Genomic DNA, 22,975 nt, shown 5'->3' on the forward strand with positions numbered 1-22,975 from the left:
TCTGGTATCACATTTCACAATTGAACCATGTGTGCGTTGGATCGTATGACAATCGCAACACACGTGGCAGATAGGACTTCCTTGTTGAATAAAACAGAATGAATCACAAATGTGTACGTCACTTAAATAGCTCATAAAGTGTCCACAGCATTGCATAATATTGTCAGACCTGCCTTTGCACGAATCAACAGACCCAAGAATGTATTGTGAAGGTGATTACGGATCGACGTATCGGAGTATAACTTAACAAAGAGATAGAGCTTCCTCATTGCTTAAGGACACCCGTCTGGTGATAAATAGAACCCACGGTTCTTTATACAAGGGAGGCGACTAGATAGTGAACAAGTGTTGAAATGAGCAAGATTCGTGATCTGGATAAGATGATGGACTTAAGAGATAATCTCAAAGATCATGTGTCTGATTCTCCTGCTACTGGTACAGATGGGATACAGCTCATGGGTGATGGATCCTTGTGTGGTGATCTCGCAGAACCACATGTTATCTCGCATGGTCCGTGGGAAGACATGGACTCGGATATGGCATGTTCTCTGTGTTCTGATGATTCAAACAGTTCATGGCAGGACCAGGAATCCATGTGTCTGTTCACTGAGAATGCACAGAGTGACCATCCTCATGGAACTTATTTTACTTCAACTTCCAAAGACGGAGACTTTGTGATTGGAATCGGAGAGACAATTAGCAGGTCGACGGAATATTGCATTTGGGACTTTAAGTTAGAAGAAACTGCTGATCGAGATGCCAGTGTATGTATGACAATCACAACACACGTGGCATGTATGTATGTATGTATGTGTGTGTGTGTGTGTGTGTGTGTGTGTGTGTGTGTGTGTGTATGTATGTCTGCATGTGTGTGTGTGTGTGTGTGTGTATGTATGTATGTATGTATGTATGTATGTCTGTATGTATGCATGCATGCAGGTATGTATGTATGCATGCATGCAGGTATGTATGTATGTATGTCGCACGCATGCACGCACGTATTTATGTATGTACGTACGCATGCATGTAAGCATGGCTTGGTGGATGGATGGATTCATGTATGTAAGTATGTAAGTATCATATATCATATAATGTATGCATGGATGGATATGTAATGTACATGTATATTTTTTATCAAGAACCTGTAAGAAAATTAATATGGAATGATCTGAGCTCCGATGCTGTAGCATATTGTCTTTAAAATCTTTGGACGACATTTTATTGTTGCGTTAGAATTTCAGAACAAGTATTTGTGAAGATTACGTTCAATCATTTCAGGTTAAAGCCGCATCGGATAAGTCACAACTTCGACAAAGTCGCATCCAGGCAGTCGTCATCGTAGTAGCATTTGTCCTCAGCAGCATCGTCCTCCTCTGTGTCTTCATCCTGGCCCTGGTGTGAAAGAACCCTCTTCCTCTCCTGACCATGAACCCGAGATCCGTTACACCGTAAGAATGGTCCTTGTTTCAAAGAAGGCTCAACTTGGAATATATCGCATATATATGGATAATCAGTGTTATATGATACATTTTATAATTAATTTACCAGCACGAATAATGCATGCATGCATACCACTAAGGTGATATCACCACAGAACTGAACTGACACATACAGTGAAGTCATAATTCAAGTACAGTGTCGTAGATTTGAGCCCCAGAGGGGACAGGAGTCCAGGACTGGCACGATCAACGTAAATCACGGCAATGATATTAGCGCATGACTAATATGGCATATACAAAATCGCATTGATGATTTCAGACCACGACTGATATGACATATATAAACCACAGCGATGATGTCAGACCATAGCTGACATGACATATATAAACCACAGTGATGATGTCAGACCATAGCTGACATCACATATATAAACCACAGTGATGATGTCAGACCATAACTGACATCACATATATGAACCACACTGATGATGTTAGACCATAGTTGACATGACATATATACACCACAGTGATGATGCCAGACAATATCTGACATCACATATATAAACCACAGTGATGATGCCAATCCATAGTTGGCATGACATATATAAACCACAGTGATGATGCCAGACAATAACTGACATGACATATATAAACCACAGTGATGATGCCAGACAATAACTGACATGACATATATAAACCACAGTGATGATGCCAGACCATAGTTGGCATGACATATATAAACCACAGTGATGATGTCAGACCATAACTGACATGACATATATAAACCACAGTGATGATACCAGACCATAACTGACATCACATATATAAACCACAGTGATGATGCCAGACCATAGCTGGCATGGCATATATAAACCACAGTGATGATGTCAGACCATAACTGACATGACATATATAAACCACAGTGATGATGTCAGACCATAACTTACATGACATATATAAACCACAGTGATGATGTCAGACCATAACTGGCATGACATATATAAACCACAGTGATGATGTCAGACCATAACTGGCATGACATATATAAACCACAGTGATGATGCCAGACGATAGTTGACATCACATATATAAACCACAGTGATGATGTCAGACCATAGTTGACATCACATATATAAACCACAGTGATGATGTCAGACCATAGCTGGCATGGCATATATAAACCACAGTGATGATGTCAGACCATAGCTGACATCACATATATAAACCACAGTGATGATGTCAGACCATAACTGACATGACATATATAAACCACAGTGATGATGTCAGACCATAGTTGGCATGACATATATAAACCACAGTGATGATGTCAGACCATAACTGGCATGAGATAAATAAACACCAGAGATGACATTATTTCAGGACTGATTGACATAAATAAACACAACATGATAGCTGGTTCAGAACTGACATGACATAAAGAAACACCAGAGATGACATATATAAACACCAGGAATGACATTATCCTGGGCTGACTAGACTTAAATAAATGCCACAGATGACAAATAAATACCAGGAGTGACATTAGTCCTGGACTGCCATGACATAAATAAATAAATAAACACAAGATGGCTTTAGCCAAGGACTGGCCTGACTCTCTCTCTCTCTCTCTCTCTCTCTCTCTTTCTGTGTGTGTGCGTCTCTCTCTCTCTCTTCCTGCAGTGTGTAAGAACACGAGTCAAAAGATTTTTTAGATAAACCATGGTGGGCTTTTAACAGGCACAGTAAATTTTTGCTGAGGCATCCATTGATACATTTAACCCATTTTCCTTATGTGGTTATGAGTTAGTGAGTGCGTGACATGCGATACCCACACTGACAAAAATGTATACGTGTACAGTCAGTCAATCGTGAGGTGTGTCTGAACTTGTGCCGTATTTCTTTGAAGTATACAAAGGGAGCTAACCCTATCTTTCTTACCCTGGATACTCACCCAGAGCCTGGTTGGTCGATTATTTAGAGACCGTCGCCATATTGATGGGATATTACTGAGTGCGTAAAACTAAACTCACTTGCTCACATTATTACTATAATCTCTGCATTTATCTTATATTGCCTGTGAATGGGAACTGACATTGTAGCGCCTTTGTTGTGATATGTATCAACTTCCATCCATGTTAATTTTGGAATATATTATTGGTTACATCCCATCTCTTTGTTGATTGTTTATTTCACATCAGGTTCTTTTACTCCGTAAGTTCAAGTGCGGTATCCTCCCATTAGTTATACGTGCCATTAGTTCCACATCCTTATACAAATAACTTCACAGATGACTGCACATCTAATCTCCATCCTATTACCTTGAGAATTTAGAATGGAATGAGCCATACTTCTGTATGATTAAAAAAATATTTACGACAGTATGGACAAACGATATTGAATCCGAGAATAAGACAACATAAATAGCACTGGGCAATTAAGAATAAGACAAAGCCCTGTAGAATGAGTTTAAGTTACAGAACCCGAAAATAAGGGTTATCCGAGGACAATCAAGTGTCTGATGGCATCAAAGTATTCGTGACTTTGATCTCTGTTGGTGTTGGTCTTTCAGTCTCCGGATACTGTCCTGTAACTCCACGTAGACACGTGTCCGTGTTCCCTACTGTGTTAGGGAATCAACAGATTCGTTTCATAGTTCCAACTACCATCCCCTATGTGAGATCATGTGTATGAATGGGTTAATTACGTTTTCCGCCGTAGTCAGCAATATTTCAGGGATGTGGCTGCTGTCTGTAAAGAATTGAGTCTGGACCAGACAACCAGTGATCAACAGCATAGCACTGATATACTGGGATACGATGATATTTGTCTACCGAGCCTCCCCACCCGATCCCGTTAGCCGCCTCTTACCCCAAGCACGGGTTACAATGAAGAAGAAAAGAAGATGAATTCTAACCCGGATATACACGGGTTGAGGTGAGGTGAGGTGAGGTGAGGTGAGGTGAGGTGAGGTGAGGTGAGGTGAGGTGAGGTGAGGTGAGGTGAGGTGAGGTGAGGTGAGGTGAGCCTTAACGTCTCCATTATTGCACTTCCATAGCGACGCGCATACGAATGCCTGTGCATAGGCGTATCCTCCTCCTCCCCCAACTCCCTCCCAACCCCTTTTGTGATGAAATTTATTTAAGTGACCATTGAAACTCGATTGAAAATGAAGTGTGCACCTCTCCTTTTCGCAATAGTGTGCGTCCCCACTTTCTCAAAAAGCTGTGTCAGCCCCTGCTGTGTGGGCCTGAGCATGCATATGCGTGAGCGCGCAGGTCGACTAACGCCGTTATACTTTGTGCAAGCCCACAGGAACTCCATGTCGCAGCTGTAAGACTCTAACTCAGCTCTAACACGGTATGCTTAAGTTGAGTCCACCAGTCTTTGTTTTATATAGTTAACATTCTAGTTCCAGGCTAGGTGACATTAAACACAATCTTTAGTCGATTGGTATGAAGCGCCTGAGAATCGAACCACCAACCTGCTGGCATGACCTAGGTTCGTGTACTCCCACGCACAACGCTGTAAAGTATATCTATGGTCTTTGGGCAACAGATAGTGCTGCGTGCGGCGTAAAACTATACTCACTCACGCACTTTTGGCAACAATGTTTGGGACTTGTAAGTAGAATGTGTGAAGCCCATATCTGGTGTCCCCCGATATTGCTTGGACATTGCTAAAAGCGGCGTAAAACTAAACTCACTCACTCACTGATTGTAAGTAACATACGTTTGTTTTTTTAAAAACAATAATCTAATCCTATAGCGCAATATGTGTACTTTCTTCCATGCATCAGTTTAGATACAATTACGCGTGGGCGTACAATCAACACACAAACTGAGGACATTGTATTAAAATATTTATTTAGGAGGATTACTAGTATACATTAAAAAAGCAGTATTTTGTTAAAAAAAGAAATCTACATTAAACTCTCTCTCTCTCTCTGTGTCTGTGTGTGTGTATGTACACGCACACACACACACACACACACACACACACACACACACACACATATATATATAACAAGCAATATTCTGTAAACATATACTACATGTAAACCAACATCAGTAAATAATACAAAACACTTTGAACGTAACATAGCCATTCTGAAAGTTGCTGCCATTGTTATAATACGCTTCTCTGCCGACAATAAAATTGATGAAACTATTTTTCACACTACAGTCTTTACTGACACATCAGAGGTGGAACACATAAACAGACTGGATAATGGATGCCACCAGATTAACTGTCATAAAATCTTTCAGTGGCAAGAGTGTTCACTTGGGAATGTCAAAGTCTCGTTTTTACCCCAGCTATTTCACACCTCATTTTCGTGATGCCACCCCGTGTAGTACACGAGTTATGTCCCTTTCAGTGAACCTTCGATATCCAATCGGATCGCCATTTCTCATAAAAATGTCTTCACAAAATTTGCTGTCGTAAAAGACAACGAAGTCGATCATATCTAAGTGATGAAAATTGAAAAATTAGGATTCTGTCACATTTTGCTCTGTACTGATTTCTGGGACTATACTATATCAAGTTATGCAGAAATCGCTGCAGCATGAAACACTCAGCAGGATACGTCTAAAAATAGCACTGTAACTCAATCACTGTCTTAAGTCGTTCGAGTGAAAAATGATGATACTCCGGTTCGATTCCCTACATGGGTACAGAACGTCTTGCCCTTTGTGATATTGCTGGAAAATTGCTAAAGCGGCTTACAAAAAAGTTGCTCTTTCAGCCATTGGCGTCAGCCGGAGATATTGGCCATGTCTTCAGTCACGTATTAAAACAATAACTACTCTCTAGGAGAAAAGCCGGTCATTTGCAGGTCATGTCAAGGAAGTATGTCTTATTTCAGGCACATTTCTTTTCAGTAACAAACATAAATCTACTCTCCTCCACTTGAAGACCAAACTGTCGTTCTCAGTCAGGTATGGGTGCACTTTATCTCTAAGAATGTTAATCTAACATTTCTAAAATTTCGTAGGCATTGCGTTCCATTTAGTGCTGAAACGCGTAAACTAAAGCCCATCTCTTCTATAAACGTTGCAAGAACGAGATTGTCGATTGCTGTTGTACAGTTATCTAGCCTTGATAGGTCGTTGTAGTGGTCGTTGTTATCCGGACCACGCCTCCTTCGAACGACATGTTGCTTGTACGAGTGGTAGAGCCTGTTATAAACATGTGAAAACTTCTGAAAGGTTCATAGTGATAGACATATTGCTCAACGTATATAAAGAGCTTCGTCTTTAATCATAAGTGACAGAAATGTGAGTACGATTAAGCGATAGACTGCCATGTATAACGACATCTTTGGGCAGGTCAGAATTGCAGAGGATTTAACGGACGCTTCAAAACTTCAACATATTATAAAACAGCCGTATTAAGGAGCAAAAGTATACACACTGACAAAAGAGACTGTACCTTAAGATGCAAATGGAATTTCGCCTAGGACACGCACAACACGTGTGTATGCACATGCGTACGTACATACATATATACTGGACAAAACAAGTTAAGGATATTGGTATATTTATGACTGATATTTTATCAGTGTGCCAATGAATAAATACATTATTATTCATGATTTCCAAATTGACAAATAACCCTAACTATTTCTTTCCAGTATATTTAAATGTACGAAAGCACATGGGTATAAGAAAAAATTGTGTGCTGTACAACTTACTTGAGAAGAAGCTTGAGAGAGTTTCGCTCTGCATAAACCGATTCAGCCAGTTGGTGCTGACGCCCTCGAGGTGGAGCTGAGCGATGTCACAGGTCATGGCCGTCTGGGCGAAACTGTACTGGCTTTGACACAGCGTCTCTAAGTCTGGGGTGGGGTCCGGGGCGTTGAGGCTGGTGGCGAGGTGAACGCGGACGTTGACTCCGCAGACCATACCAGCCACAGAGCAGGCCGAGGTCAGCAGCCAGAGAGGAACTGCGGGCAAAGAGTCCGCTTCCGAGGAGCTGAAGAAGGGGATGATGATACGGCTTCTCTGGACATCCTCTGGGAACTGCTGAAGAAGATCCTTAAGCTCAATGAATGTGACTTCATCAATAACACACTGGTCAAGATAGATTGATGGAATCAATTCATTTTGTCCAGAAAGTAGGGAGTTCCACGATTGCGGTAGGTCAACGCTGGATGATGTCTGTCGGCAATCTGGTCTCATAGAGCCAGACGCAATGCCGAGGATCGTCGACTGATTAATGGTACAGCCGTATGGTTGGTACAGCACAACATCCTGTAGAGTTGGAACAGGGAACAACAGATCTCTCTTGAAAGCAGGTAGACCTACAGCAGCTTCACCGACAATAACAAGGTCGAGTATGTCAACTGGCGCGTCGGAACTACCAGGCCGATAGGAACTCATCATGACATTCGTCTTTTGTCTGATTGCGGGGAAGACTTTGGTCATGGTTAAAGCAAAAACTTCTTGAAGGTCCTTTTCTTCCACAGCTTGACACCACTGTGGGTTAAAGTCTTTCAGGACAGATATAACTTCATTAATAAACTCTACAGTTATCACCGTCTCCACAGACAGTTTAGAGCTGATAGTCTCACGCTCCTCAAAATATTTCTCGGTCTTCTGTTGCAGAGAGACGTATATGTCCATTTTCTTTTCCAGAAGAACGATGCATCTATCCAAGCATTTCCTGAAGACAGAAGGTGATGCATCGTCCAGGTCCTCCAGGGCTTCTTGTATGTCTTTTAACTGGATTGCAACTCCAACTGATCCTCCAACCCTGCCCGTGGCGTCTTTGTTCATCTCGGTGATTTTCCCAATACATTCAAGCAAAGCTGATTCTATTTCACCTAACTTTCCATGATCAAACTCAGGAGCTGCCAACAGTGGAGCTGCATATTCATCAGGAAAGGCAAAGCTGATGATGTCAATTCCCGTGGCTGCTTGGAACAGGAAACCTTTGGCAATCCTCTTCACTGATATGTCAACCTTGCATAGGGTTTTCAGTACTCCACAGATATCCCAAAGAGTGTCGATAAGATAGTAAATAATTCTGGAAGAGATGACATCCTCCTCGACCAAGTCCTTCAAAGTCTCGGCATCCGCAGCTGACTTGTATGCTTCCAGGATCTTTGATGCGCCTTTAAATGCATCGCTTGTGAAGGATACCATGTCAGTCTTTCGGCTAAATCTCAGCAATAGAGCAGATGCAGCTCCACCGCCACTTAGCAAAGCCAATAGACTAATCGCGACGATTATCAGCTCATTGACGTCCACAATATCTCCTGGAAACTGCGCAGAAAGGCTGCCAGATTGCGCCTGCTCAATCTTTTGGATAATGATGCGGAACTCTTGGATAAGTGTGCGTCTCCTTGACAACCAGATCTGTATCTCTTGGAACAGCTTAATGGCGCATTGCTGTCCATTGGTAACATCTTTGTTTGGAAACTGGTACGGAAATTCTGGGAGTTCAAACTCCATGAAGAAGGCAATGTCGAATGTTCCACCATCTGGGTTTTGGCCACTGATGACGTTGGCTCCTGGATTGATGGTGCCGGTGTATGTCACCGAGGTCGTGCTCTTCGTGAAGGTGATAGTGGTTCCACTCCAGGTTCCTGTCAAGGTGAAGTATCCAGTCTCGTCTCTGCCATTGCCAGACACCTTCCCAGTCACAAACATCAGCTGAAGGTAGCAGCGATACTCAGGGCGGCCACTCAGGAACCAGAACCAGACTCCACTAGTTGGTTGATCAGAAGCAACTCCTGAAGGAACGACACTGCCTCCACCAATCTTTAGGACAAATCTCCCTTCAACCCAACATCCACCTGAATCCAGGAACATCCCAACAACCTCCGTTCCCGATTCGTTCATTAGGCCGTAGTAGACGACGTTGTGACGTATCAGACGGAGTCCTCGTCCTTCAAGGCGTCCTTTGATTCTGAAGCTCCCATTTTCATCTTTACCACGTCCAGTTATCGACTTGTACGGAGGATCTCCAAATTCAAAGTCTATACTGAACACCTTAGTTTCTCCAGCTGGGCAGAGGTGTCCTGACCACTGACCAGACTTCGGGGTGACCTTTGCATCTTTCCCACAAAACATCAACTCAAAGGGAGATTCGGAACCGCCGTTACTCTTCACACATGTACCTGTGATCTTGCTGTCAGCATATTTCCCGTTGTAGGTGACGTCGTATTTGCCTGTGTAGTGGATGACGAACTTAACACCGGCACCTCCCCACGTCCCGGAGATGTAGTAGTCTCCCACGCTGTCGGTGCCACCTCCCGCCATCTTCTCGTCCTTGAAGAAGGCAATCTCCAAGACAACACCAGAAAACTTCCAAAGCCCGGACGGTGGCTGTTCTCCCATTCTACATGCCCGCATCATTGCTAAAATAAAGAGGAAAAACACTGTGAGATTTAACTTAAAGATCTTTTATTGCACAAAAATAAAATTTTAATGCATACTGAACAACAAAAGAAACGCATCTGTAGCATTTGCCAAGTTTTAAATCGAAAGCTTGCTTATATGACATTTCATTTTTCGAAAATTGCGTTTCTTTTGCTGTTCTGATTAATGCTTCCAGATTAATCAGACCATAGAGAAACGAGTGACTTATTTAGAACATTTACACATTAGAAAGAAACTTCAATGAAGAGCTATGTTATCTGGATATTTGACAAGACAATATCGGTTTAATGAAATATTTGCTATTACATTAAAAATACTTCTCTGCACTGTGCGATAGGTTGTGAATCAAATGAGGAAAGCTTTGTCACGTTTGTTCATAATACTTTCATGGGACTTTCTAAATTACTTTTTACAGTTTTCTAAATCTCTATGTATAATTAACACCAATGTAATTTACCATTTTTAGCTGTTGTTTTCTTCGTGTGAAATATATAAAATACTCTTAAATGCACGGGACAATACAGCTGTTTTTCGTGTTACTGTTAAAGGATATTTGTCTACAGAAACCTGTTCTCGTTCAGCACTACGCCATAAGAACAAACTACTTGCGTTTGTTTTAAAAACATAAACCGTCCGAAAGATATGCATAAAATTGATGATTCATTTCAGTTTTACAGCCCCAAATAGATCACTGTTCTCTTTACAGACGTGTTTAGAGAAAACATAAACAATTCTGAAAAAATCTGCGATTCACCCCCACTCTCACAATGTACGATTTTATTCAGTGTAACACTTGCATCACAGAAAGCGAGACCAAGTATGTAATATGTACATAGACCCATCTGTAGCATAAATATCCACTTATCTGCACACTGGTATTTCTTTACATTTAAATGGTATGTTTTTGAAGTGTTTGCCAAGTTTGTATTTTACCTCCACGTATCGAGTGCAATCAAACAAGGATGGTTAGGGCAGATATAGTTCTGATGTCAGTGTCAGTAGGAACAAGCAAACTAGCAAGTTACATCCTGTTGTTTACTCGCTCGATGACGTCGTGTTTCTCTGTCCTTAGAACTCGGTTCCCGATCCACGAAAACGTTCGTAGCGCTATGACGTTCGTAATCCTATGATAAACTATAAGAGTTACGACATCTCGTAACATTACGAACGCTTTGTGGATCGGATCCTAGGCGTTGTTTTTCGAAGCTGTCTTAGCGCTAAGGTAGTCGTAAGTTAATGTTAATGTATGTCACTTACGACTATCTTAGCACTAAGGTAGTCGTAAGTTAATGTTAATGTATGTCACTTACGACTATCTTAGCACTAAGGTAGTCGTAAGTTAATGCTAATGTATGTCACTTACGACTATCTTAGCACTAAGGTAGTCGTAAGTTAATGTTAATGTATGTCACTTACGACTATCTTAGCGCTAAGAGAGCTTCGAAAATCTAGGCACTTCTCTCTAGTCGTAGTCCATCCTTCCCCGTTAATCCGGTACCTTCTGTAACCCACGCGTAGAGGATTACCGTTGTTCTCACAGCTAAAGTTGAATTTTAAAATGTTGACGTTAGCATATGCTCTACTGCATTACTTACAGAACATATATCCAAACTCAGTTGTTTGCAGCCCATCGTCTCATGTCAGTACTTCCTGGTGTCACGACTAGGCGTATGCCGAATTCGAAAAGACCACAAATTATTGTTCGTTTTACCTGTACTTTACCTTACATTTCGACTAAAATATGGAGCAAGTGGTTGTGGAAAACCCGTTCGATATATCTTTTAATTCGTAATCAGCAAACTCGATATGTCAAACAAATACAAGCAAGCTGCATTCCTCTTACAACAGAAAATATCGTTGATATTAATATCGTTGATATCACTTAAGTTATCATTAGGTATCATGTATCGTCGTTAGCCATAGTTCCATTAGCCTACTGATCAAAGATTTTCCCCCAGTTCTTCCACATATTTGACACTCCTGTTATGCTTTAATCTTATGTTTTATACATGTTATGCACATATTGCCTAGTGCGTGTGTCATTGGCCATCTGGCCTGGTGTTTAATGTTCTTTTACCACTGTCATTTTTATTGATATGTACATTCACGTGACACAAAAATAGACTATTTTGTCTTTTGTCTGTCCGTATCAATAATGACTTCTTGGACTGTGTCTTGACTTGTTTCAGTCAATATGACCCTGAACACTCTGGTTAACTGTGTACACAGTGGATCACCGCCCACCACGCATGCTGCCAGTACACGCTCAGTCATACTCTCAAAACTGAGGTATTTAATGACGACACACCCAGAGTCAAGCAATACGAAGCATATGAAGTCCCAGCTACATGGACTAAAACATTTGTTGGTAGTGTTCGTCAGTTTAGTCCACATTCTGACAAGATATTGATGCATAGGATTTAGATATAGTTGCAGATAATTAGACCGTTAAATAGAACTGACGCCAAAACCACACCCTCGTGTATCTAGGGAATCTTGTCTTCATTTTAACATAATATAAGCCCTCGAAGGTAACAGATCCATGCTATTTAGCATAATGGAATATAAATGAAATCGTTAAGAAAAATGCATGATTCTATAGAAAGGGAAACTTCCTTTTAACTCTAATGGCAACTTTTAAATTATCAATGCTGCTGAATGGTCACATGCACCCAAAACATCAACCATAATTAAAACACAATTATCATTTATTCATGGCATATGATATACATTGCTGCTTGTAAGAAAACAAATAAACAAATTTTGTACTTGGGTTTACTTCCCTCGAAACGAAGCCCTCGGCAGACCGAACCCAGTCATAGCGGGTGGGTGTGCACTCAGGTGTAACGACGGATTCCTATTTTCTGGTTCATTTGCTGATACGCTGAGGGCTCAAAGATGATCTCTTTGATGGGCATTTTAGAAGTACGGCGAGTCACAAGAAAGTATTATTATTCTTAATGGATAACAACTTCTTTCATTGCAATATACAGTTGTCAAACAAAATCATATACACTGGAAGAAGTTGTTATCCATAAAGAATGTATTTAGGGAAGTTGGGTTTTGCAAATACAATTCAGTCAAAAACCATCTCCATAGAGACGGTAAACTACTGCGTGGCTAGAAACAGTCGTTCGTCCAAGTACAAAGCAGGGCTTGAAAGAGTTTGCACCAGTTTCCGTCAGATCCAGTCATCCGATGTAGTTTGCTTGCAACCCACAGGCATAAAAATATGTCATGTGTACAAGTATCACACCTGCCCTAATTACATAATGTGGCAGAGACAGGAATCGGGTGCACGAGTCATATATCAATTGGTGTTAAGTTCGAATTGCATGTGGTCAATGAATGAAGCTGTGTATTGCATATTGTCTTTAGCAGACAGGCAGGCAGACACATAAGTATCAATAAACAAGACATTGATCTTTCTCTGTGACATGTGACCTTTAATATATTCTGACGCGACATGATTCAGAATGCTAATACAATAACGGGACTCGAACCCGTACCGTCTGACGACCTAGTGAGCTTACAGTCCCAGAACCATGATTCCCTTCCATCAAGTCTTAACTGTGATCCAAAAGTCCTGAAAAACAAGTCTACATTTTCTTGTTTAACATCCCTCCTCACAGACTCTTTTCCTTATTGCTATTTTTTCTATTACAATGACAAAGTTTCAGAGGTTAAGCGTTCGTCTACATGCTGAGGGTGATATACTAAAATCACGAGGAAATTTCTGTGTCACGTACTGGAACTTTCTTGTGCAGTTTAGCAGATAAAATGTCCGCTCAACCCACCAATAATCTGTCTTCGATTAGATATCGGTAAGATGCGCCTGAAGTCATTCCCCCTCATCCTCCCCCACCCCCAAAGCCAGGCCCCACCCCACAGTTATATGACAGTCCCACATTGCTTATAGCGGTGTGAAATATATTCACCCTTTTATCATTAGAAGGCGATAGATAATTATTTGGCTATTACTACACAGTGAAACGTGCACAGAAGAATTCTAATTGCTGTTGACACAGCGTGTCATAAGTGTATACGCTTGGAGAGTGGTATAGAATATGAGTATAAAGAAACATGATGTCTCTTTTAAAATACCATGTATGCCAAAACGATAAAACAGCGATATCCTTTGTAAGAACTGTTGGTAATCGTCTTTCCATATAGCAAAGCCACTGTTGCAGAACATTAGGATACGGGGAAGACCACGTAGGACGCAACATGGGGTATTAATGTAAACAGAGATCCGATACAACTCGCGGAGGAGGATACAACAGAGCATACAACCCAGGATACAACAGAGATTGTACAGAGTACAAATGCATACAATGATGCTTTTTACATTCACGAATAAAGCATGATGCTTTCTTTTGTGATGAAATTGGCTTGAGTGAGTGGATAAGATTTTATATGCAGGCTACAGCAATATGCATGCAATTGTTTCACGTCTTTACCCATCAACATGGGAAAGCCAAGGAATCTTCGTACAGCACGTCGTGACTAAGCAGGCCCATTTGGGAACCAGGTGGTTAACCTCTCTTAGGGGTCCTCACACGCCAAGGGCATTGTGCTGGAAAAAGTTGGTGTTGAGGCTTAACAGCTTAGTTCTGCCCATGTGAGGAACCGAACTTTTGCGTGCATATCGAACACTGTAACTACTAACTTACCCTACCAACCGATTGGTGTGAACTGCTAATAAGAATCAAACTGGAGTGTCTTTTAATGTGATATATATCAACTCGAAGGAAAACACTTAAAGCTCATAGGCTTTCAGTTATTTAGCACCACAAGCAAGCAGCCAGGTTCATGTGAGGAGGGATTAGTGATGTCATTCCATTCTGACGTCATGTTAACATCAGCCCCTTTTTCGCTCATATCTTGACAAAAAATTGAAACTTCAATGCATATAGGGAACGTAACTTTACTTCATCTTACCTGTCTCACCTGCGTCGCTGCATGCAAGGTTATTAACCTTATGCTTGCTTATCGCACATACATTTTGGGCACGTAGTCTAACTTCACTTTACTTGCCTCAACTGTATCAGTGCACGCAAAGTTATTATACCTTATGCTTACTTATCTCGCATATAGTTCAGGAACGTAGCCTTACTTCACCTTACTAGTCTTACATCACTGCACGCAAACTTACGATACCTTATGCTTACTTATGTCTTGCACAAAAATTTAACCTTATCCTTGTCTTTGTCAGTTTATCTCATGTTCAGTCATTTTCGTCTTCTGTTCCATTTATTGTGTTTTGCATGCATGGTGCATTACCACTGTATACTATTATCTCACCTTTCCAGCTACCCCCTGTATCGAACTCCGCCCAATCCCCACCGACCTCTACTCCCCAGTTCACTCACCCCTCACATCCACCGCCTCTCCACGTATCCCCGGGCGACAGTGCTCATACATACGATGCATCACTGAGGTTCTGTTTCAGCAGCCTGTTCCGACCAAGACTTCTTCCCAACTGACACCCTCAATACCCCCTTACCCCCGACACCACGTGACTGAGACCCCAGCTACACGCTGCTATGTGCCTGGAGTGCACGGTTACTTCAATAAGGGGGTGTCTCTTGGACCCAGTGCTGTGTACATGTGGCTATTCTGGCAGCCCATGTTCTGTCATCTCTTTTGTTGCGCTCGACGAGACTCCGCACAGACGTGAAGTCTGTCTGTTGGTCTCTATGCCTTGTTTACACGAGTATGATAGAGTCTTTGTTGAAAGGTAGGGGTATTTGGGTCATGGTCGCGGTGGATCAGGTACATGCTGACATTGCTTAAAAAGCAAATTGCTGCATTTATGATTGGGAGTCAATCTGACTGAGAGTTTAGTTCAAAGTTAAGGATTCTTAGGGCCACGAGCCCATGTTCTGGTGTCCCTCGCAGTGATATTGCTGGAATATTACTGAAAGCGGCGTAAAACAAAACTCACTCACTCATAGGGCTACGAACATTTCGAGGATAAGGGCGCTGATCTTTTTGCATTACGTATATATGATAAATGCGTCCGACTTTACACCAGTAGGTGCACAAGCTGTATGTATATATCAATGCAGATAATAATGACACCCCCCCACCCCCCACCCCCCACCCCCCGAATTTTAGTCAAACTCGTTTCAGCTGCATCTTATACATATTGTAAATGAGTGAGTGACTGGTTGGTTGGTCATGCGTTTGAGCAAGCGAGTATATTTCACACGAACGTGTTTTCGTTACATCAGTGTGTACCAACTACATATTAGTGTACAGTCATAAATAAAATATGCCGTTGGAGAGATTAAGGGGAAAGATATACTGTCTACATTAGTGTCTATAGCCAGCTTTAGAGCGAATGGAAGCATGAATGCAGTTATAAGCCTTAAACTTCAGTTATCTCTCATTTCTTTTTTTTAAAAGCTGAAACCGTTACATATTGCATAACTTCATTCAAATCACAGTTTGTAATGTTTACACAGTGTTGTCTGCTGAAAATAAACCTCTGTCGCCAGTGCAATCACACCAAACATGCACGTGGATCTTTGTCTCAGTCTTGTCTCCACAATCCATTGATCACTCGGATTTCATCGGAAATCTACGTCTATATATTAATATATTAATATACTAATATTGCAGCCAACACGCAGATTCACAGTTATGTTTACACAAGATCATAAGTAAATGAGTCACAAGCAGAGTTTTTACTCTGGTTTTTCATGACAGTTAGGACTGAGTAGTAGAACCGGTTTTCTCACAAAGTAATTCTGGCTGTTCAGTGATCTACTTTCAGATAGGGTGTGTTAAATTGACAGCTGAACACCAAGAATTATGGTTTTACACAGCTCTTTAAAACATCAAAATCTAGATTAACCATAATATATTTTATGGATTATGAAGAACTGATTGTTATGTTTTTGTCCTCTATTCATGTTTTATTCTTCTAGTAGGCGATGCACTCTCGATGACAAAGCGTTCATTATAACGCGATGACTCATTGATGTCTTACTTGTATGTGGCAAGGTGAGAAACGTTTGAACTAACAATATATTCAAACTCTAGTAAGTGTGAGGGTGTGGCTGTGAGTGTAGTGTGACCCGAGCCGTTATCCACGTAAACTACAGAGGGATATTGTACTGCCGCTTCACAGTTTGTCATTGTTTGTGAGACGACTGACACGTGGAACTGGTTCTCGATTAACTGGTGTGGTATGAGTTCTGGTTCACAATTGAAAGATGTTGCTCTTTAGAGGAAGGACCCTTGTAACCGGTTCATGTTTAACAGGGGATGTTCGTGCTTTCATGCAACGTTTTTGGCCAGTTTCACAGTTGATACTGTGATGTCTGTAAGTGAATTGATATTTGTGAGTATTCCTCATCTGGCAGTTAAACAGTTTTGACTTCCATCTGATATGGGTCATATCAGTTCACGGTTTGGTGCAAAAGAAAACAGCTCCTGTTGGAAATCTGGAGTTCTCTCTTTAGTCAAGCAGTCATGTGAATAGTGCAACAGATGAGGGTGTTTCACTGGTGTCTGTTCAGTCGAGTTTTGATATTTAAATCAGTGGAATAGATGGGTAAATCTTTGTGATAGATGGGTACATCAGTGGTACAGATTGGTAAATCAGTGGATCAGATGGGTCAATCAGTGGATCATCTTGATTAGGTATCTGACGCCATTCCTATAGCAGAGCAGCTGCCAAAGCGTTCCACGTCCATTGTTAACTTGAATATCCTTATGGTCAGCATGTTATATAACAAATGGCAAGCGAGTCAAGGAATGCATATATCTGTTGTATTGCGAATAGTTCTGATGCTTTGGTGGATTTCTTTCTCAGTTAACTCACCAGCGTTATATCTGACGTTGTTTGACGTCACTTCCGCCAAGTTATTAGATGACACGATCTATGTAGTGACCCTTACTATAACGGTCATTTGAAGCTAGTTCGTGTAGAATAGGCGGTTTCTGAATGGCCGCTGACTCAGAGTGAATGAGCTTGGTCCAGTTCAGTTTCCTTTGTCACAGTTTGTGCATTCTACTAACATCACACATAAACAATATTTCAACGCCAGTATTAGTCTGGATGCTTTGGAGTAAACTGAAGACACCAGAGCGGAGTGAGTGGATGAGTGAGTGAGTTTAACGACCAGACGCTTTAGCCACTAGGCTCCCTCACCGTCCTTGGATTTAAAATTCAAAATTCAGGTAAAACTATGTGAAACGATCACTGAAACTCAGCTACCACACCGTGAGTTTGGTAATTACATGTAGTTGTGAGTTAGGGCGCTAAAGACCTATTCTGTCTCGGGAAAGGCAATTCGATAAGTATACTCGCGTCCCTTAGGCGAATTCCGATTCACCTGCTTAGTGTCTTTAGCCTTGTAGAGACCGTGGGGTAGCCGCTCCCGGCTTTGTCACATGATGAGTTAACAATTTACATCATATCGGCATTTTTTCAACCACAAAGCGAGGAGATCAAGTCTACAATTATGTAGACTAAATCACAAAGATTGCAGGAGTTTCCTAAAATTCGTATTACATTACGACAGTGTCACACACTAGAAGGGGGCAGTAGGGTAGCTTTGTGGTTAAAGGGTTCACTGATCACGCCGAATGCCCGGGTTCGATTCCCTACATGGGTACAATGTGTGAAGCACATTGTTGGTGTTCCACGCCGTGATATATTGCTAAAAGCAGCGAAAAACCATACTCACTCACTGTTGAAAGCGGCTTTTAATTAAACTCAGTCACCCACTCACTCACTTAAAAAAACGTCATGCACCACGAATACATTTAAGATAAAAGGAATGCTTTAATCGAAAAATATAGACATATACAACCAATCAACATTAATTGAAACACAGAAAATGTAGGCACCGAATATGTGAACACATTGAGCAGTATATTCAGGCATTAAGAACACCCTTAAAGGGAGAATGGTCGTCACATGTCACGTGACAGACGCTTGGTTATTGAGGCCGACCGTTGCAATGAAGGCCAGGGCGATGATAGAGAGGAGCGTGATGATGCCGATGACGATGACGACTTGGAGACAGCTGGTAGTGCGTGTTGACGTCACATCGCCGTCCTTTTCTCGTCTCAGCAGGTAGGGTTCCTGTGGAAACGAAATCCCAGTTATGCATAGCCAGGCCATACAGCGAGTGAGTGAGTGTGTTGGGTTTTACCCCCATTTGAGCAATATTCCAGCAAATGTGACTGCAGGGGGCACCAAATGGTCTTCACATCGTGTACCTCTGTGGGGAATCGAAAATGGGTCTTCGACGTCATGAGCAAACGCTTTAACCACAAGGCTATTCCAAAGCCGCAGATGACCAAGGTATACATTTTAAGATAAGGCTGGTTAATCACTGGAAATGTTTTAACTTTTACTAGACGATATCACATTATTCATACATCTGAGGATTAAGGAAAACGTCCTGGACAGATTTCCGGGTTTGTTTTTGTTTCAGCTTAAGCAAAAACATTAAGAAACAGATCATGAAGGAAGAAGGTACAACTGATGCCCAGAGGGAGGCCTACTTTTGCCAGAATTAACACAGCTGCTATCTGTGAGGAAGTCTTGTTTCCACATTGTTTTCCCATACAGTTCTACGATATTTTTAATCAGTTGCCACGAACCTTTAAAAATAACACATATAACTTTATGACTGATAATAAATTTCTCTTAGTTGAAGAAATCAAGAATTAAAATCCTAATTTATGGTTTGTTTTAAAAGTTGGACAATTAATTAACAAAACGGATGATTATGATAGTTACCCTAAAGCCCCATGCACTGCTACCAGAGTGTACTGTGTGCGCTCGGGTATATCGCCATGGGAGCGGCCCCAAGGAGGAAGGTTGTGCTTTACCGGAAGCTGAAATAAGAAATACATGCCTGATTATACAGTCCGTTTGGGTTCAAATTAGAACGGTGAATGATTACATATACCGAAAGAAGAAAGAAGTAAGTAAGACACATGGTTCTGAAACCTCATCACCCATCTGGATCTGAAATCCGCTTTTTTCATCGATCACGCCTGATTATATGCAGTGTCGTTCCTCTGTAGTTAAAACAAAAGGAAACCATTGGGACCACCTCGTCTGTTTCATGTGTAGATTTATCTGTGAAGATTTTGAGTGAAACAGTTTTGTTATTGGTAGACAATTTCTTAATTGTGATAGTTGCGACATTTCGGTTTAGATACTAAGACCTTCATCAAGCAAGCTGACATGATGAAGGGGACTGTTGTCATGGATAGGCAACTTCGCCCACAGATGCTACGCTTCGGTGTAGATGAAAATTTGTTAAACGTTCCTCTTCATCGCACAAGCTTCCAAATGCCACTTTAAGGCACGCTATCACGCCACACTTGTCTAAAATTCAATATTGCATTTCTCTAAATAATAATATCAGCAACTCAGCGAAGCTACAATATAACTTATTTCCAAAAATATACCTATAAAGATTACTTTATGAAATTAACGATGAATTAATGCAACCTTGCATTAAATCGACTCTCGCGCCCTTTATCGGCCGAACACTATTTCAAGTGTTCCCATAGAGTTATGTCCCTTGGAACGCTCTTCACGAATATCCTACTGCGCAACTTGTGATTTAGGGCAGTTCGACAAACACTGACAACACCGTGTGCGACAGTTTTCGATGTACGAAGCTTAAGCTTTGGAAGAAAGTAAGATTCTTTATAGATAACAACTTCTTTATTAAATATGATACGATGTTCCGGTATGGAGCCTTGTATGTTGTCAAGCAAAAATACGGAGCTCTGGTTACATTCCTTGTACATGTATGGCAAATGTAGAAGTTTAAATTATCGATTTCAGGAGAGTCGCAAAGGATGATAAGCATATACATATATGTGTGTTTTGTTATATATATGTACAAAAGCGTGGCATTATGCCTTTAAAGTGATACAGAGTGACCCCTCAAAGGACTGTCGTGAACACCATTTCTGAATTCCTGTACGACAATTGCATCTCTATACATGTTACACATATACATCGTACGCACAACTGTCCCATTTCGCTGGGCTATATTCCAGTAGCTCCGGTATTTGGTGTTTATATTTCACAACTTTTGAGGTATACACTGGAGCATTCTACCAAATCTTTCAAAGGAAGTCACACACCTCGTGTTTAAAGCTTGTGGATTACAATATTCAGGGCCCGTGTGAAGCTTCCATAAATGTTTTTGTAGATGAATGTTCCATAGTTTGTGAATAGGCCATGTTTCTCAAGATAGAGTTTCACTACAAATGTTTCGTCATTTGTCAGATAAACAACTGACTTCCGACCGTTTTGACGTGTCATCGTGGAAGCAGAATACGATAAAACTGTAGTCATCACTATTTAATACAGATTCATTGACCCATTCCTATTTTCTTTTATTTCGTGCATCCCTCGCCAAGTATCAAATGGTTTAAATTTGTTTCAAACAATGTCAAGTGACATACCTGAGGCCCATTCTCGAGGAGCTTGAACAGACACGGACTCATGATAGTCGTCGTCGTACACAGCCGGATGTGACGTCATTTCAAGAATCGGAAGCGTAGCTGCAATAATATGACTTTGAATACAAAGATTGTTGGTGCATTGATACAGCCTCAGTGATCCATTCATCTGTTGCTAAAAATTACAGGTACTTCCCGTATATGGTACTGACATTTTGTGCGTTGAAGAGAATCAAAGAGTGAATTTCATTGCTGCACACTACTCTTACTGTGCAACCTGGTGCGTGTGCGTAGGTGTGTGCGCATGTAATTGTGTATGGATTTTTGTATTATTTTCTTATACTTTTACTGCTGGCAAAGGAACTTTAAACTGAGAAAATTAGCATCTCGCCACACCGAAAACTCGGGTTAGATTCCCAACGTGGGTACAATGTGTGAAACCCATTTCATGTGTCCCAGCCGTGATATCGCTGGAACAGAGTAAAAACGGTGTAAAACTAGACTAACTTAAGTATTGGGAACAAACCGAAGTAGTTATTAAACGGTTACTGCTCTGGTGCATGGGAAGGACAATAACCAGGGTTAATTTTGGAATTGAACGTCCCCATCCCTGAACACCAACCCTTTTCCCTGAACACCAACCCTCCTCCTTGATCACCAATCCTCCTCCCTGATCACCAACCCTCCTCCTTTATGGATAGACGGTGTCACTTTGCCACTATGTCGTTTGTGAAAGGTCAAAGGACGTTTTCTAAATATCATATTTGCTTCATTGCTTTAATACTGTTTTGAGTAGCAATGCCATTCCAAACTTGTAGGTTGGAAATACAATATTTAAACATAGGCACCTGTTTCAACACTGTATAATCGCTGCTAGAACCATAGCAATGACTTCCTCTGCCTTTTTACGAGAAGGTTTCAGAAATAATGTTATACATCTCTATACAAAACGATGACAGTCGCTCGAGATAGATTATTGACAAATTATTGAGATGTATATATACTCATGGGAACAAATAAGTTAACACATGAACTTACAAGTGTTCCTTTTATTTTTGCAAGGTTTCTTAACACGACATGTATCGCACTGTGGGTAAAATTCTTTAAATAAATAAAGGAACACTCGTACTTCCATGTGATCCCCTATTTGTTTCCATGAGTATAACAGGATATCGTTACAGGAACATTGTAACAATGGAGCATTCTATCAAATCTTTCAAAGGGTGTCGCAAATTCGTGTTACAGGAACATTGTACTTTCAACTATGCAACGACGATAAATCAGCCTTTTTATATAAGATGACCCAACGACCAAGCTGCTTTTATGTTTCCATGACGATGAGTCACCATAAATCTTCTTAAATTGGTAGAAAGATACAGTTCAACAGTATTTGTGTTATTTACAATTCATACATCGTGGGAAAAAGGGTCGTTGAACAACTACGTATACATGTCAGTTAACTATGTCAGTTAACATATATGGTAATCAGCTGATCTTTTGAAGCATGGCGTTTTGTTATCATGTTATGAAATACACGTCACTGCTGATTTGAATTTACAGTAACCCTTATCAGTTAAATATAATCTTACCTTAAACACCGAAAATACTGTCCATGTCACATACACCCTGTTTCTCCGTAGTATTCGCAGTCGTCAATGACGGGACGACAACGATGTGGCCTGGGTCCACGTCACC

General features: G+C 41.0%; 3 protein-coding genes across 3 annotated transcripts; 1 reads left to right on the plus strand and 2 right to left on the minus strand.

Moving 5' to 3' along the window:
• The first annotated feature begins 256 nt into the window (after positions 1–256).
• On the plus strand, positions 257–3,607 carry LOC137258403 (uncharacterized). The gene is made up of 2 exons (XM_067796075.1): positions 257–764; positions 1,279–3,607. Exons 1-2 carry the CDS (start codon positions 354–356, stop codon positions 1,399–1,401), a joined length of 534 nt encoding a protein of 177 aa, XP_067652176.1. The 5' UTR covers positions 257–353; the 3' UTR covers positions 1,402–3,607.
• A 1,678-nt stretch (positions 3,608–5,285) lies between these two features.
• LOC137258969 (uncharacterized) lies at positions 5,286–15,310 on the minus strand. Its single transcript, XM_067796664.1, has 3 exons — positions 15,196–15,310; positions 7,132–9,801; positions 5,286–6,616 (listed from the first exon to the last, which is right to left on the minus strand). Exons 1-3 carry the CDS (start codon positions 15,254–15,256, stop codon positions 6,531–6,533), a joined length of 2,817 nt encoding a protein of 938 aa, XP_067652765.1. The 5' UTR covers positions 15,257–15,310; the 3' UTR covers positions 5,286–6,530.
• A 3,293-nt stretch (positions 15,311–18,603) lies between these two features.
• On the minus strand, positions 18,604–22,975 carry LOC137258538 (uncharacterized). The gene is made up of 4 exons (XM_067796247.1): positions 22,870–22,975; positions 21,284–21,382; positions 19,590–19,687; positions 18,604–18,926 (listed from the first exon to the last, which is right to left on the minus strand). Exons 2-4 carry the CDS (start codon positions 21,360–21,362, stop codon positions 18,762–18,764), a joined length of 342 nt encoding a protein of 113 aa, XP_067652348.1. The 5' UTR covers positions 21,363–21,382; positions 22,870–22,975; the 3' UTR covers positions 18,604–18,761.

This window comes from Haliotis asinina, chromosome 12 (genome assembly GCF_037392515.1).
Source record: "Haliotis asinina isolate JCU_RB_2024 chromosome 12, JCU_Hal_asi_v2, whole genome shotgun sequence".
Taxonomy (NCBI): domain Eukaryota; kingdom Metazoa; phylum Mollusca; class Gastropoda; order Lepetellida; family Haliotidae; genus Haliotis; species Haliotis asinina.

What these genes read in the sequence shown, in the direction of transcription:
- LOC137258403 (XM_067796075.1), top strand. Translation starts at nt 354, where the DNA reads ATGAGCAAGATTCGTGATCTGGATAAGATGATGGACTTAAGAGATAAT. An exon ending in CTGCTGATCGAGATGCCAGT is followed by an intron (nt 765 to 1,278) that starts GTATGTATGACA and finishes CAATCATTTCAG; the next exon opens with GTTAAAGCCGCATCGGATAA.
- LOC137258969 (XM_067796664.1), bottom strand. Translation starts at nt 15,256, where the DNA reads ATGCATCGTATGTATGAGCACTGTCGCCCGGGGATACGTGGAGAGGCG. An exon ending in AGAGGCGGTGGATGTGAGGG is followed by an intron (nt 9,802 to 15,195) that starts GTGAGTGAACTG and finishes TCTTTATTTTAG; the next exon opens with CAATGATGCGGGCATGTAGA. An exon ending in TCTCTCAAGCTTCTTCTCAA is followed by an intron (nt 6,617 to 7,131) that starts GTAAGTTGTACA and finishes TGTTTATAACAG; the next exon opens with GCTCTACCACTCGTACAAGC.
- LOC137258538 (XM_067796247.1), bottom strand. Translation starts at nt 21,362, where the DNA reads ATGACGTCACATCCGGCTGTGTACGACGACGACTATCATGAGTCCGTG. An exon ending in TCCTCGAGAATGGGCCTCAG is followed by an intron (nt 19,688 to 21,283) that starts GTATGTCACTTG and finishes TTCTTATTTCAG; the next exon opens with CTTCCGGTAAAGCACAACCT. An exon ending in GCAGTGCATGGGGCTTTAGG is followed by an intron (nt 18,927 to 19,589) that starts GTAACTATCATA and finishes TCGTTTCCACAG; the next exon opens with GAACCCTACCTGCTGAGACG.